Source organism: Xiphophorus maculatus, chromosome 2, assembly GCF_002775205.1.
Source record: "Xiphophorus maculatus strain JP 163 A chromosome 2, X_maculatus-5.0-male, whole genome shotgun sequence".
Taxonomy (NCBI): domain Eukaryota; kingdom Metazoa; phylum Chordata; class Actinopteri; order Cyprinodontiformes; family Poeciliidae; genus Xiphophorus; species Xiphophorus maculatus.
Window position 1 is genome coordinate 10913065 of NC_036444.1, and position 16458 is coordinate 10929522.

Here is a 16458-nt window from a genome sequence, read left to right on the forward strand (position 1 = left end):
TTATTATTTTCTTTGAATTAAATTATGAAATTTACATGAAATGCATCGATCAAGTACTCACTTGTGCAACTCAAGGTTTTTCAGAGAAATCGTGCTTGAACCCATGAAGTCATCAGCTGTGAGATTTTTATCATAGACCTGCAACATAGTTATAATTAATTTAATACATCTCATAAAAAATAAATGTTTTGAGTTTGAATTGTATTGAGTTAATAATGGCTACTATTGTAAGTCTGTGCATGTGTTTAAACAAAAATATGCCTACCCGAAGTTCCACATCATGGTTTCTGTCTCGAAGCGGATGAGAGAAGGATTCGTTCCATCGTGGATTCAGGTCCTTGTAAACCACTTTGCTTTTATAGAATTGCTTCCCTTCAAGTTTGAACTTCACATATGGATCACTTGAAGCTGAAATTAATTACATTAAAAAATATCACCTCACTGAGAAATGGATGTGCAACTTTCATATAATATTGGAAGGGATATTTTTATGCAAACATTTTCAGAGAGTGTACTTTTACCTTGCATATGCACTATGTGTAGGACAATACACACCCATCCCCCATGACAATTATGTGAGGTACTGTCATTTGGGGGCAGGACGTGCACACCACACATGGCGAAACCAGGAAAGTAGCCGTTTAATTGTCAAAAGAGTAGAAACACTCGCCAGCATGAGGCAACCAGAACCCCAAAATCTAGAAGCAACCAGTGTTAATCTCCCAAGCCTGTTAAGAAAGTCCGTCTGGGAGCGAGGTGGGGGTATCGGACTTCTTTGTTTCTGCAATTGCACGCAGATTGGCCAAAAAAATGAAAGCCAGCCCCATGCCTTCATTTGTATAGAGGGGGAATAAAGGGGTGCTTGAGAGAGCCTGCGGGGAGGCTTGAATCACATGACAAAGGCCCTGTGGGGATGGGCTGTCAGGCCTGTCAGCTCCCCACTCCAAATGAACATCTCGCAAAGGCAGGCAGGACCCACAGCAGCTCCACCCTGCCAGCCCGTGACAGGGAAACCTCCAGGCAACTTGACAGGAGGAGAATGTGGCAGCTAGCACGGCGAAAAAGCTCTGGCATGAGTGAGAATGGTGACGATGGAAATTAATGGGGGGAAGAAAGGAAAAAGAGGGGAGAACAAAAACCCCAAGGAGTGGGGGGCTGGTGGTGGGGGTCCCTTTCAGAATATGTAATGACAATGTATGCCATTGGTGGCCCTTTGGCACAGTGCTGATTGTTGGGCAAACAGTGCAGAGGCAGGGGGCGTGTATGGGCATTGCATCATCATTGTGCCATCTTGTCATGAAGTGTAAGATCTCAACTAACACAGGACGCTGGGCTTGGAGGGTCTCCTTTTACCCAACAGGATTAGAAAAATAAAAGAGAAAACTCCACAGCGACAGGGTTGATGGTCAACAAAAGAGTAGCCTGAAACTTTGCAAATGAACTGATGCTAATGTAGCTTTGAAAAGATATGGAATTACAGTTAAAACATTAAATAAATCTACCACTATCTAAACACAAGTTTACATTTTTTAAGAAAAGCAAGTCCCCCAAACACTCAAAATATGTCAGCAAATCATCACGCTTGAGACCACACATAATTTTTTATTCTTGTACTGCTGTAGTTTTGATTTTGGCCACCAGAGGAAGCTGTTGTTTTGAAGTATAAACATTAAACTGATCTTCTGAATGGAATCAAAATTATTGTAAAGATTATCACATAATGTTTCTCTGTCTTTTCTTTCTTAAGGTAAATATATTTTTAAGTTAAAAATCAATTTTTATAAGATAGCTACTTATAAAAAAAATTGAAGGATTTTGACCTGAGGGGTTAATCATGCACATTGATTCCATGCTTAGTAATCCAGATATTGGTACTATGGCACTGTGGACAGGTGCCAAATACTGCTATAAAGCGAAACAGCATTTCCATACCTTTTTTCATTAAATATCACAAAATGAATGAATAAAACAGAAAAAAATATTTCCAGAGTTTGTTTTTACTTGTGGTCCATTCAAAATAAATAAAAAAATAAATAAGTGTATAAAAGCTATTCATGAAAAATATTTTCCTTTTTAAATCTAACAGTCAATTAAAGAGGCGTTACTACAACAACTGCAGTTTTTGTTTTTGAAATACAGGCTTCCACTATAGTGCAGTCTGCTTTTTGTCATACTGGTCTAACTGCATACTTTGTAATGTTTGTTTTTTTTGTTGTTGCTGTTAATGTTTGGTTGGCATTCTCATAGCAAAGCTGTATTAAAGCAAAACCAGAATACACACCCCATTCTTGCTAATCACACTAACACTTTCCCAATATGACACTTTACATTGTTTTGTGCTTAAACATTACAAACGTACGCAGATTTTGTTCACCTGCAATGTTTCATTAAGGCCTCACCCTTTAGCTATTACCAATGGCAACAAACAATGGGCTGCATTCCTTAACCGAAAATGGGACTGGCTTCTTTGAATAGCTCCAGCCAGCTGCATCTCAGCCTGCCATATTGCTGTAAGAGCAGTTTCAAAATATGTACGTTTCTAAGTTTAGCAGGTTGAAAGAGGGACCAGAAACCCTTGAGGGTCATCTTGGTGACCTACCGCCACGCCTGCTTCTGACGACCAGATTCCGACCATATTTTAAGTTGATGTTCAGGAGGTACCTCTGGAAACGGGAGGGTGTCGGTGCATCCGGGCCTGGCAAAGTGTCCTATGGAGAAACCAAAGTTAAACTAACATAAACATTCATAGAAGCTGCTTGGCATATTTTAGCATTTTAGTGTGTGACTACTCACAGTGCCTTCTGTATTATTGTCATCAAACTCATCACCGTATTCAAATGTTTCTGCAGAGTTCTGAATTAGAAATATAAAAAAATATTTTTAATTTTTAAAAAAATACATTTCTGCATGTAGTTTGTGTTTATATACAAATTCTTAGAGGTGCAGTGTGTAACTTTCATAAAGAATATCTTTCATATATATTTGTTAAAACTTTCTCCATGTCATGACATTTTATTATGAAACAGATCATCTGCGAAAGATCTATCTCTTCCACCTCCTTCCTGAGCTACTATTGTCCTCTGAAGTACAAAAAGAACAATCAGAGCCAGGAAGAGTGTCTTAACACTGTCAGTCAATGCTGCTAAATATGCTAATGTTAGAGAAGCAACTCACCATTATAGTAAAAATCTTCCATTATCGGTGGTAATGCTAAATAGCCTGAGCAAGACCTTACCTCATTTTACCTGGAAATGAGGTAAGATCTGGCACTATGCTACCTGAACCAAAGGGAGGTGGGGGAGTGGGGGGGGGGGGGGGGGGGGGGGGGGGGGGGGGGGGGGGTGAGCAGCGCCTCACAAGATTGAGATTGACAGCAATAAGACCCGCCTCCTGACTCTGATTGGTTGTTTCTAGTTAGGACTGGGAGCACTGGGAGATGGCAGAGGAGTCCAATTATTTCACAGATTATCTGTTTCATACCATACTATCACAATATAGTGACCATTTCAACAAATATGTAAAAAAAAAAATACTTCTTTTTTTACATATTTGTAAAACAATATGTAGCTTTAACTTTTATCTTAAAGCTGCAGATCAAAGTTACATATCTGCAGCTTTAAGGTGCATAGAGTGTCAACAGTGCATAAGAGATTTTAACGATCTTTTTGTTCAGATTGTAGAGATTTAAACCACATTGTGTAACAGACTTGTAACACAGGTTTGTAACTGGTTTCGTCACTGTACTTCAGAGCCGTTAAAGAGCAAAAAAGGTTGAGATTATAGCCCAACGAAACCTCAGCAGGTCATTGCAAAAACACATATCAAAGATTGACTGACGCCAAAAAAGAAAAAAAGAAAAAAAAAAACGTATTTCCAAAGTAACAAAGTGAATTAAAATAAATCTAAAATTCAGTTGATGAGAATTGCTTTATGCCACCTCTCATCAATTCTTCTTATGGGCAAAAAAGAAAGACACATGCTATTTGCTTGTTAGATCAACTATGCAAACATTCAAGTAAATGTGCTCAAGTTACCATAAGAATATTAAAAACTATGCTTTTTAATTTTGGGAAAATATTTGAATTAATTCTTAATTCAAAAGGAAGTAATAACTGCATCCAAGTTGAAATGTCTTGGATTTGTGAATCAGAATATAAAGAATGATTTCTAGTGCGAGCTATTGTACAAATTTCACATTTAAGCTAACAAGAGTTATCTAGCTTGATATAGAGCTCAATTTAAAAAAAAACAGAATATTTAAAAAAATCCATATTACTAACCTCCTCTAGAGACTCATCCTGGTTTTCTATGTCCAGAAGACCGTCATCCATGGACATTTCTCTATGCAGAGAGGAAGAAGACACTTGTTCAATATCTTCCTCATCCCAGGTTGAGGGCCATAGCATGTTGACTTGCTCCTCAGTGGGAGTGACATATGCAGAATACAAAGAGAAAGCATCTGCATTGTCAAACTGAGCATCTGACAGCCTATCTGCAGAGGAGCTTGGCCGGCTGGTTTGTAGAGTCAGCTTTTCTGACTTCGGCTTTTTTGTCTCGAACATCACAGTTTTCTTCTGAACGCGAGGACTTTTTTCTTCCCCCATTGAGCTCTCTCTGTTGAGGACGACTGCAACAGCATCAGACATCCTTCTGCGAGTATAGGGCTCTTCCTCGGGTACATTCTCCTTCTCCGCCTGGTCGCTTTCTGGTTCTTTAATGGGTTCGAATGTGAACTTTTGCATGTTTTTCTTGGGTGTTTTATGCTGTTGTGGCGAAAAGCCTTCAATATGAACATTCCTTTTGCTCTCTGGACTTGAGGTCTTCAAGTAAACCTCATCCTCATAGGCCGGTGGAGCACTCAATCTGTTTGATGATGGAAGATTAACGTTATGAACCCTGTATTGAATGTCTGACACTGAGTGAGTGAGTTTCTCTGCAAAAAGCGGTCCTTCGCTGACTGAACCACTAGCAACAGAATCTGTATCACTCTGACCAGGAGAGGTGCCAAAGTTGTTACCCACTGCATCAGTTTCTGCAGCGCTCGCTTCGCCTTGAAGTGAGGTAAAGTCTGGCACTGACATGCTGCGCCGATTGGCCAGGTTCCTTGGTAGTTTGGCAATCAGCTTTTTACGTGGTTTCTTCATTTTGGGTAGCTTAGTTTTCAGACGAAGATTCTCCAGAAATTTATTTTTGCCTTCCATCTTAAGTCACACCTGTCGGGAAGTAAACAAAAATGTGAAAAAGAAATCTGTTTCCCTCACACACTGTTTACATAAGAATGATACAAAGAACTACAGAGATCAAATGCATTCCTAAAAACCCCAAAATAGTGACAAAAGAAGTTGTTTGTGTTATCAAAGCAAAGGTTATAGGCACATTTCAAAAGAAGACTAGAGTGTATCCACAGTAGATTATTTACTAAAGCACGTTTCAAATCTTTATGGAGTTAGACTAGTGACGAGCGAGAAACTATTTGGATTGTCAATATAGCTGCTTACCGTTACTCTTCAAAATAATACTTCTATATTTCAAAGGAGTGACTGTTAAAACAAATTTACATTAGTTTCATTATTATGTATTTTCCATGCGTTTTTGTGTTACACATTATCCATAATTATTCAGACAAGTAGTTATTGTATTTTTAGATGCTGATTGTTGGAACTACCCCATCCTACCTAGAAACTCAAACAGAAAAATGTGACTTTTTTCCATCAAATTTAGACAAAGAAAAGCTGATTTACCTGCTTAGTCGTCCTCTTCTACACACCTTGACAGAGACACACTGAGTTAGTTTCCCACTACTTCACAATTGTTGTTTCCTGCAAATATCTCAACCATTCTAACTATGATGATCAGCAGGATTTGTTTCAGAAGCAATGTCAGTTGATAGGTGGAGATGCCACAGTGGCTGAAACTAGCAATACCAGTCACACGAGTCCTAGCTTCAGTGACTCAGAGAATGCTGCTGGTAAACTTGCCGAGGTCTGTCCGAGTTGTCCATGATGGACCGAGCTGCATATGATTTATGATATAGGAGATCAAAAAGTATCTGGTTGAGTAAATGGAGACAAATGCACAAAGAGATTACACCAACACCGAAACAGTTAAATGTTTGCTCAGAGTACAGCAGCCTGTTTTGTAAGTCTGCTGTTGATTTGTATACTTGATGGTTTATTTACATATGAGAGCATGTCTGCTTTTAGCTGCGTATACATCATGCTTCTCTGAATTCTCTTATAGGTCCAAGTGTTTAAAAATATACTTAACGCTGTAATCTAGCCTAATTCTACAGCAGAACTGTCCAAAACAATCCCAAAATACTTCAGATTGATTCTGCAACATGACTGAGGCATATGAAATGTCAGAGCTCATCTTGCACTCCGTTTCACACAGATTCATATTTGTTTACTGAGGAACACAGTTAGCCTAAGCTCCTTAAAACTGAGCATTTGTGTTTGTTAGGTATAAACTTTAGCTCTGTGTCCACACAGAAACTAATGCAACAGACCCACTGCTGTTTCCTCTCTCCCTCTCTGCTCGTCTCTGCTCTAACGGTGGAGACTAACATGACAGCAGATGTGTTTGATTCTGGGCAGAGACTTGTTCAATATTTGCTGACGTCTTAAGGAGATCAGGCCCACATGAAAGAGCCACAACTTGGCTTCTAGTTAAAAGGCAGGTTTTGGTATCAGTACAGGGCAAGATCCCCTATGGCAGGTGGCCTCAAGGCCTGCATATCACACAAATCAAACATTCCAAAAACCTTGCTCGGTTGCTCTACACATGCACACTGGATCTCATCCAAGCCCCAACACAGCTGGTCTCATGGCCAGGAAGCCAAAACATTATGCATTTTAGGGGAACATGGAAGCACACAAACAACGTGCAAGGGGAACAGGGAGGTTAGAGGGCGAATATTTGTAGCATATCATTTATTATTTGCTTAATGAATCACTAAAAGCTACTGTAAATAACAAATATCTGCCAGGTGTTGAAATTTCTTGAAGTGAATACCTTTTTTATCTAATGTAAGACGTACAATTTCTTTTTTCGTCTTAACATTTTAAAACGCCAGCTACAGCCTTCTTTTAGAAAGGCTTTCTCTCGTAAAAGGCTTTCACAAACTGAATACTCACGTGTACTCTCAAGTCAGCATCAGCTGCAAGCTAACTAACTACCTGTTGCTCAGGTTTCTGACGTCATAGTTCTATATCTGTGGCAACTCTGCTCACCTTTCAGGTGGCCCGGGGAGTTTCAGCTTATTGTGCCGTCCTGTACGGGAAGCGCGAGATCAGGTCCCATCTCCTTTGTGATTACAGATTGACTATCTATTAAAAATGCTATTAATGTTTATTTCTTTCGCTGTTTAGCTGTTATGTGTATTTATATCAGCTTACCTGTGGTAGCTTTGACCTCGACTCCACATTTTGCGTTTTTTATTTTTTATTTTTATTTTGTTTTTTTATGGAATATTACCTAAAATTAAAGCATTGTTTCAAAGCATATCTAAAAATATTTAGCAAAAAATTTTGTTGTTTATATGTTAGACCTTGTGTCGTATCATTTTTAATCTAATTTAATGTGTAATCTGCAAGTCACCGCTAGGTGGTACACTTGGTCCTATTTTCAATCAGTCGTGTGACATTAGCTTCTTTTTCAAAGGGAAACTCGACTGGTCCTCAAAACTTGCAAAGATCACTGCTACAATCTCAGTTTTATTAGTTGGCATAATAAGCAACTAGTCTGGGAGGAGGATGAAAAAAAATCCTTCAAGATTAAAGTTTCCTTCAGGTTTTGGCAGGCCCGTGCAGAGACCACTGAAAGGGCAGGTGCTCAAAAAAAAAAAAGGGCACATCTAACCGCATTCTAGGAAAGACTATTAACAAAACCACACAGCTTTCAGAGCTTAATAAAAATGATAAATTACAAAATTGTGAGACATACAATATAAGCTAAGGAAAAACTCTATATGGAGCATAACACTATGCATATGATCCACTGTGCTCTTTAATTTTCTGTAATGCTTTGTTCCATCTGTTTAATCCTATTGTCTTCCATGATTTGCGGAACATGTGCTTTTCTTCATTCAAAAAAACACGACAGCTAAAACAAAACATGGAATTTAAACTGGGAGAATACTCCAGCCATGGGTTACTCTTATACCATTTATTCTGAAAAGACCTTCCTTCTTCATTTTTAGGAAATGACAGCTCTGGTTGGCATGGTCCTTGGTTTACACAATTTTGGATAAATGCTTCATCATATTTTATGTTGAATTGCAAGACATGTGCTGGGTCATTTGGGTGTGGAAGGTCCATTAAAAATATGAATGGCTTCTCTCTGACTTGTTGCTCTGCATTTTCATCCATAGTGTTTATTTCTGACTGTTGTCCCTCTCCTTGCCTGTCTTCCTGTGTTGTTGACTGCATTTTTGTCTCCTCCTCTGATCTATCACTTTCCTTCTGTCCATCTGGGAGCAAGAAACAAACTAATCATTATTCTACACCTAAATTTAGTACATCTTAGCATAAGAAAAACACAACAGATGCCCTGTAATATTAAATATATTGTTCACTACCAAAGGTTACATGTTGATAATGTTAAGAACATTTTTTTTTTTGTTCGTACCTGCAGTACTCGTTCTGACCCAGTCGGTCAACAATCCACTACCTTTTGCTGCATCTATCAATTCTTTTCTTTTTTGTTTCTGCCGTCTTTCTTTACGTGGCATCTTTGAACTGAAAAAAGCAAAACATAATGAATTATGATAAGAACACTGTATTAACCACACTACCAATTATTTACCTTTGTGTTTAAACCAATATGTTTTTCAGTCCTTAGCACAACATAATATTAATTTCAGAGAAAAGGAGGCCTCTGCTGTGGAGCGCAATATGTTTCACAATTATTCTATTAAAAATATAATAATAACCTCAATTAAATAAAATACAATTGTGATCAATACATTTTGAATTGAAACAATTTTTAAACAAAAGTTTTGCTTAAAATTTTTTTTTTAAATTAAAATCAGAGATTTATGTCTCAAAGTGAGAAAAATTATTTGTGAACAAACTTATTTGCTCATGTCATAAATCTTTTCTTGCTATTGTAAGTTTTTGTTTGTGATTCAAAGTTTTGCTTGCTTCTCACATGACGTCGTGGGCAGGGCCGAAAATTGCAACAAAAGAATTCTGATGTGTGCAAATAAAAGTTTGTTTTGCAAAGAACTTTTTAAGTTAACAAGACAAAATTTAGTTATTTAATTAAAAAAATTAAAATAAAACTTTTTGTTTAAAAAAAATAAATCATTATAATTCAAGCAGTTTTGTAAATTCTATTCCCCTTCAAGATACATTAACCTAATGCCAGAATAAATGCAATTAATATACATTATGCAGCAAAGGAAATTAGATAATCGGACATATATTCATTATAGAGAGATGATCGGTTTTGGATCGTTGATGTGGCCCCATCAGCAATAATGAAGAATGACCGCTATCATTAGCGATACAGGGAAGAAGCTTTTTAGTTATCTTGCTTTGCTACCAAACTCGTTAGCTAACAGCTAGCTAATAGGACAACAACAACAGCCTAATGTCTGTATGATAAAATACTGAATCGATAGATAAGAACAGTTTTTCCTTACTTTTCCTTCCTTCCTCCTCCACGTTGAGCTCCGCAGTAAGCTACTGCGCAGTCTCACTGACTGAGCGGGAGGCAGCTGCGTCATGCGTCACGGACAAAAGGTCAAAGGTAACAAGGTGACCCGAAGGGCTTATTATGTTGTTTTTCTTTAAATAAAAACAACAACAACAAAAAATAATAATTTTAGTACATATCAGAGGAGGGCTTGGGAAATTAACTTTAAAAAAAAAAAAAAAAAAAAAAAATTGGACCAAAAGGGCACTTTAGGGCAAGGAGCAAAAAGGGCAGGTGCTCAAGCACCCCCAGCCCCCCCCTCTGCACGTGCCTGGGTTTTGGTGTACAGAAACCCAGTTTAACAGTAACATCACTGTTTAGTCAGCCGAAATATGAAAAAAGGCTAATTTTAAAGTGGCGGCATGATTTAGAATCCTTTCTGCATGGAGTTTGCATGTTCTCCCTATGATGTGTTTTCTATGGGTAATGTGGTTTTCTCCCACAGTCCATAAACATCACTTAGATGAATTGATTATTCTAAGTTCTCCAGAGGTATAGGTGTGTGCAAGTATGTCTCTGTGAAATGTCTGAAATATATTCAATACTTTGGTAGAAATACTTTTGGCAATGAGAAATCCATCTCATTATTTACAATTCTTAAGAAGTAAAGTTAATTAACACATTGAAACATAGGTGTTTTTCTGATAAATCAGTTTTCTCTTCAAAATGTTATCTGTTGGTAAACACACGTTTTATATACCAATTTATACTTTTATCTGAATAAGGTGCAACCAAAAAAAAAAAATAATAATTGTCGGCTTGCAGACAATTTAAATAGATGTAAGATCCATTTAATTTTCAAGACATTTTGTGAGAAAGCCTATTTTAGCTTCAATCAAGTAGTTGGCCTTTTACTCACTCTTGCATAACTGATGATTGGTATAATGGGAATGAAAACACAAAAATCTTGATTGTTTTTCTCTCTTTTATGAGTGTTTCTAAGCACATACGTGAAATATAGGATTTCTGCATCTGTAGAAGCCATATATTCCCTCAATACAATCAGAAAACCCAATGGGTCGAAAACACTATTCCTCAAAAACCTATGTTGTTTGTAACCTTTATAAATTGAGATTAAAAATATTACCCTGGGCTGTTTTATATCCTTGTTTATTATGGAAAAAACCATACACCCACATACTGTACATTTGATAGTTATTTTTACTATTCTAAAACATCTGACTCTAATTTCCTATTCAAATTTAACCCCTTACCTAAAAGTTGACTGCCCCCCTCCCCAATTTATCGTATGCAAAATTGATGAAAATGTTAATGGCGACATAAACACTTTTACAGCATGACAGGGATTCATGCCTACATACAGAAAACCTGCAGATTATTCTTTGTTGTCCCATCATTTGTAAGTGATCTGCTTTGCAGCAGTTGCTCTTTTCCATAGTAAATATCTTTTTTTAATTGTCACTACTGAAAAAACACAAGTAAAACTTCTCGGTGCAACAATGCTTCAGGAATATTTGTCTTTAAGTATTTCTGCAAGACATGACAGTTAGCAAGTATGTATGACAAAAGGACCTCCCAAATGTGGAATGCAGTTTTGATACACCCATGCTGTTTGTGCCACGACATGTCCAAGTACATGTGTTAAGACCAGGTTGTCACGATAAAATGAAGGATTTGTAAGATATTCCAAGTTAAACTCATTTAATTATGAGTGAGTTAATTATATGTGATCATAACAAGCTTAGAATTTATGTCATAATTCTTATGTAAGTTGCTTAAAAGTGACATATTTGGAAAAACATAGTTCAATCTGTTTAACTAGTTTATCAGAAATGCAACTGTAACACTGAGTACAGTATCACTGAAATTAGGTTGCTTCCTTACTTTCAATTTTGAATCCTTTTGTCTGGTTTTAGATATTGGAAAATACTTTACATTCCTAAGTATTTTTAAATGGCCTTGCAACTGAATCAAACCACTGTTCCTTACAAATATGTCCAAGAGATTATAAAGCAAGCATAAACAACTCTGTTGGCCAGAACTCCTTTCTGACCTACATGACCCAACCAGGAAGCCAGCGACCTACTGCGTATACATTTAATTGTACAACAACGCCTCCTTCTGGTAACTTTGCGGAAATACATAGACGTCTGCAAAAACAACATACTAAATCTTACCATTAAAGGCTACTGTATGGTTTCTTATGTTTTTGTTGTTTAATCCACCGAAAACCTTTATATTGCAGGTCATTATGAGAAAGTCATTTGTATGTTAAAATTGCTACTGTCTTTGAGTATTCAACTTGAGGAATAGTTTGGATGTCACTGAAAAGTAAATGTATTACAACAAATATATTATATTGATTACTTATTATTACTATTATTATTTTGTTAACTAATCTTTTTTTAAGACAAAAGCTCATTTTATTTGTACTGCAGACATGTTGCAATGTGGTCATTTTTAGCCTACAGTGTTTTGACTAACCTTTTGAAAATGCAGCATTAACCAAGTACATAAAGATGGGCAGACAGAGTTCAGATTGAGCATACACTGAGGTGTTTAATAAAGTTGACAGTTTATACTGTTTGGGACTTCACAGAAGAACAGATTCTATGAAAGAGTTGTTTACTTCATTTTATACAGAATAAGAGAGAGAGAAAAAAAACTAAATTACACATGAAAAGCCAATATTTGCACTTTTTGTGTAGAATACAAATTTTGTACAACAACATCTAGCATAGTATCTTAATTGTTCAATAAAAAGTTCACTTGAATAATTATTGTATGTTGAAAATAAAAACACATTCAAGCGAAAACAAAAATGCAGATTAACTTAAAGTCTATTTCAATTTTAAAACAAATAATTTTATTATTGGCAACAAAGTCCAGCTTGTGCCGCCAAACGGTCTGAGCACTCAAACCGAAAACAGCTTCTTTAGTTACGTGAACTATTAACTACAGACACTTACCAAACACTTAGTTCTGTTTATAAAAGCCATGAAGCAAAGCGGTGTGCTCTTGCACAGCAAAGTGAAGAAAATCCTCTCCAGAGGTTCATCGATTACCCTTTCCGTTCACATTCATTAGTTATGCACAATTTGGACGAGGACGAACAGAGCGAATTGTATCACCGTGCATTCGCTATGCAATATCTTGTGTGAGTTTGCAGTGAAGAGAGGCGGAATCTGCTCCCTTACAGATGATGTCTGCATTGTCTTTTCCTTACAGGAGTGAGAATAAATGTGGTGCAATTTCTCTTTGGAATAAGGCATTTCCTAACTGTGCATATTGGTAGAGCAACTACAAAATTCCCTGATATGTCACCAAGTGCTAAAAAAATGTGCTCAACTATGAGGCAGCCCTGCCAAGACAGGCTGATTTCTGTTGAAGTCATTTATTATTGCTATTTTCCTCTGCTGTGTTAAACTGGATTACAATAAGGGTAATTAAACACTATGGTGTATATTAATGTATCATAAAGTGTCTCGCAAAAGCAGTCAGTTGGAACTTTTCCAAAATTTGTCACATTACAACCACAAACTGCAATGGATTTTATTGGGATTTTGTGTAATTTTTACAAGTCAAACAGTAAAAATTGGGGCCCCAATTTATATTTGCTTCTTTTTCTTCAGAGGTCAGCTTTTTGAGTTTATCTGGGTGCAATGGAGGAGAAGCAGCCACTCTGGAGGAGTTGAAGATCAAGAGAACACTACAAATCTGATCTTTCAAAAAAGAGTGCCAAAAAAGGCAATTGTTGTAAGAAAGCCAGAACAAGGGCAGGCGAGGCCAAAAATGTAAGTTTTTAGTTCCCCACCCATTATCTTAACATAGATGAAAAATAGCAGGACAACCAAAGACAAATATCCAGGCTACTGTAGGATACCAAGAAATGGGATCAATGTTTCTTGAAGTCTGTCTGTCCAAGCTGACTCAGGTTGAGGTGTTTGGTAAATAACATTGGGATTAAGGTTTATTACATACCCCCAAAATTTGTGGTTGTAGTTGTGGCTAGAGGCAGAAAACACATGCCACACTTTCCAGATTTTTGTTTGTTAAAATAAAATAAATTCTCTTGCATTTCATAAGTACTGCGTTGTGTCGCTCTTTCATGCACAATCTCAATAAAATACATTAAGACCTGTGGCTGTAACGAGACACAGTGTGAAAACGTTCAGGCTGTATGAATACTTCTTACGGGAAAATGAATATGAGGAGATGGCCCAAACGAGATTGATGATAATAAAATTGTAGTCCAGTAACTTCCAGCTGTGGCACTTCAGAATAAGAGGCTAACAGTCTGACACTCTTTCCCCTGACAGCTTGTGGACTGAATATGTTTAGTAATGACATCATAGTATTTATATTTCATGTGAAGTGGGGTTAAATCTGCATAGATCTGCAATGGTGTAAACTGTGGGAAGGTTGGGGGGTTGAAGGATGCCCAAGGTTACTAACAAACACAAGACATGCCATGGAGAATGCACAGTGAAATCCGTCTCATACAGAAAAATTCTCATACAAATGTGTGCCTCTCAGCAGGAAATATAGAAATCAGTCAGTGTGCTGTTATCTGATGGATGGGTTATTCCTTTTGAAATAGAGAATAAAAACCGCCACAATCCTGTTTTTTCAGTCATTGTTAGAGTGTAACACACAGGCTGTATGCCAAAACAACTTTCAATTTCTTTGCAAATTTCTGGCTCCTATAGTTCCTACTACAAGGTGACAGCACTGTCACTAAATGGGGATAAACTTGTGATAGGATCTCTTCAGCCAATTGGGTTATTATGGGTATATACAACCACATGTGGGCCCACAAATATGATTATTTTCATCCCAAAGTTTCCAGCAGCTCTTCTGTGTTTAAATTTGTTGAGTTAAATTCCAAAAGCCATTGGCAGGATGATCCAAATGGTCTCAGAGATGGTTTTCATTCAGTTGAGTTAGAAGCAACAACAATAGAATATTCTCTGTTGTGTGAGATAAAACTGTGGGTTTGAATTGTGGCAGTAACTTCAGCACCTGATGTTAAAGCACAAGAGGTGGGAAGAAACCTTATTTCCCCCAGCCTTTTGCTCATCCTTCAAAAAAAAGAAGAAAAGTTTGACCTTACTTAATTCATCATAGAGTGTATTCAGGGCAAACAAGACAAAACCAATAATCTATAAGCAAAATATTGTCAGAGTTTATGCAGAAATGACTGAACAAAACCTTGAAATATGGACCAGTGACTTTTTTTAAGGGTCCACTCCTGTAAACTCAGCTGTAAACCACAAAAATATACTTTTCTTGAAAACGGTGTACTCACCACCCTGGCAATATATATATTAAAGTTGCTATTTACACAACAACAACAAAAAAAAGACAAAACGCTTGGCTCATATTTTGACGTTGTACAAATAGAACAGCAAACGCCCATGGCTTTTTGATTTCGGATTCAAGAATCAGCCTTTTGTGACTTTCACACCGCAACAAAGTACGATGAAAAATACAGAGTACGATGAAAAGAAAAAAAAAAAAAAGAAGACAGGCAGTATTTGAGCAAACTGCAGAGAGATTACAGCAACTGTACAACACAAAAAACCCCAGCTTTGGCTTATTTAACTAATGAACTGTTGCTCAAATGTGAACACGTTGGCTTACTAACCAGCTCAACTGGACAGGTTTGCATGATCTTAACTGTATATTTATACACTTTACTCTTTTAAATTATAAAATGAATTATCATTATTGCGATCAATTCTGATGTTATTTTACCTCCCATATTGTTGTTTAAAAGTTGTTTTAGCTTATTAAAGAGTCTTGAAAGACCTCAACATGATGTGCTCTGTGTCAAAAGATCATATGGATTAAAAAAATTTAGAGAGGCCCCCTTTTAGACCAAACTTGTGTGATTGCACCGTTGTATTTGGACATACTTTTTGACATGAACATCCTATGTAATTAGAGAGTCCTTAGCCTGAAAGCAACACAATTTTCTGGGATTGTTTGCAAACTTGCGAGCACGACAGCAAAACAGCAATTACATGTAAGTGTCTGACTAGACCAGTGGCTACAATATTCTACCGCTTATCGCTTAACAATTTTCTCTCATCTGCAGACGCCTTCTGAACTGCACCAAGTACCTGATACCACCTGCCAGTGCCCGAAATGTATTTAGATTGTTTAACCTTCCTGTATCAGTTTTAAAATTGACTTAAATATGCCCTGACATCATCTAACATTACATCCCAGAATTACAAATCGAAGTGGAGTTGAATAGTAGAATAATGTTGACAGCTATAAGGACCCTCGCTCCATCTTTTATCCCCACGTCTAATCCCTCCCTTTCTCTCTCTCTGTCTGGCTGGTGACTGCAGACCGGATCAGAGCTCCTTATGTCACCCATGAATCCATGCGCAAGCGCTTGACTGATGGGCTCTCCCTGTCTTCAGAGCCGGCAGGGGGTCTTCCCAGTCCAAGCGGGGAATGGAAGTCCGCCCGGTGGTCCTCGCGGTCGCTGCCGTCATATGAGCTGCAGGACGAGCTGAGGCTGTCAGCGGGCGAGCGTCCCAGGACTTCCTGCCGACTGGACCCTTGCTGGGGCTGCTGTGGGGGAAACCCGGATGGGGTGACCCGCTCGCGGGGCGGGGAAATGGGCTCAGACTTGATGTTTATGCTTTGGCTGGTGCTAATGGATAAGTTGGAACCCTGAGGTAAGTGACTTCCACCACTGCAGCAGAGACAAGAGGAACATCTCATTTTTAGTTTACAAAAAAAAAAAAAAATTAAAAACAGTGCTTAAAGCCAGGAGGAATA

At 37.6% G+C, this 16458-nt stretch overlaps 2 protein-coding genes across 14 annotated transcripts in view; both read right to left on the reverse strand.

Moving 5' to 3' along the window:
* The window catches only part of LOC102227953 (multiple C2 and transmembrane domain-containing protein 2-like), a 44653-nt gene extending 38827 nt beyond the window's left edge, over positions 1 to 5826 (reverse strand). The window contains exons 1-6 of the mRNA XM_023351896.1: positions 5742 to 5826; positions 4281 to 5213; positions 2794 to 2853; positions 2600 to 2708; positions 266 to 408; positions 62 to 138 (exon numbers count right to left, since the gene is read on the reverse strand). Coding sequence (XP_023207664.1) covers positions 62 to 138; positions 266 to 408; positions 2600 to 2708; positions 2794 to 2853; positions 4281 to 5201 — 1310 coding nt within the window. The 5' untranslated portion in view covers positions 5202 to 5213; positions 5742 to 5826. The remainder of the gene's footprint in view (positions 1 to 61; positions 139 to 265; positions 409 to 2599; positions 2709 to 2793; positions 2854 to 4280; positions 5214 to 5741) is intronic.
* Positions 5827 to 12193: 6367 nt separating this feature from the next.
* The window catches only part of mef2a (myocyte enhancer factor 2A), a 75315-nt gene continuing 71050 nt past the window's right edge, over positions 12194 to 16458 (reverse strand). For 8 of the 13 annotated variants that reach the window (XM_023324954.1, XM_023324942.1, XM_023324924.1 and 5 more), the window contains one exon: positions 12194 to 16372. In XM_023324954.1, the coding sequence (XP_023180722.1) occupies positions 16036 to 16372 (337 nt within the window). In that variant the 3' untranslated portion in view covers positions 12194 to 16035. The remainder of the gene's footprint in view (positions 16373 to 16458) is intronic. The other 5 variants (XM_023324891.1, XM_023324918.1, XM_005801995.3 and 2 more) reach the window with 1 other exon arrangement.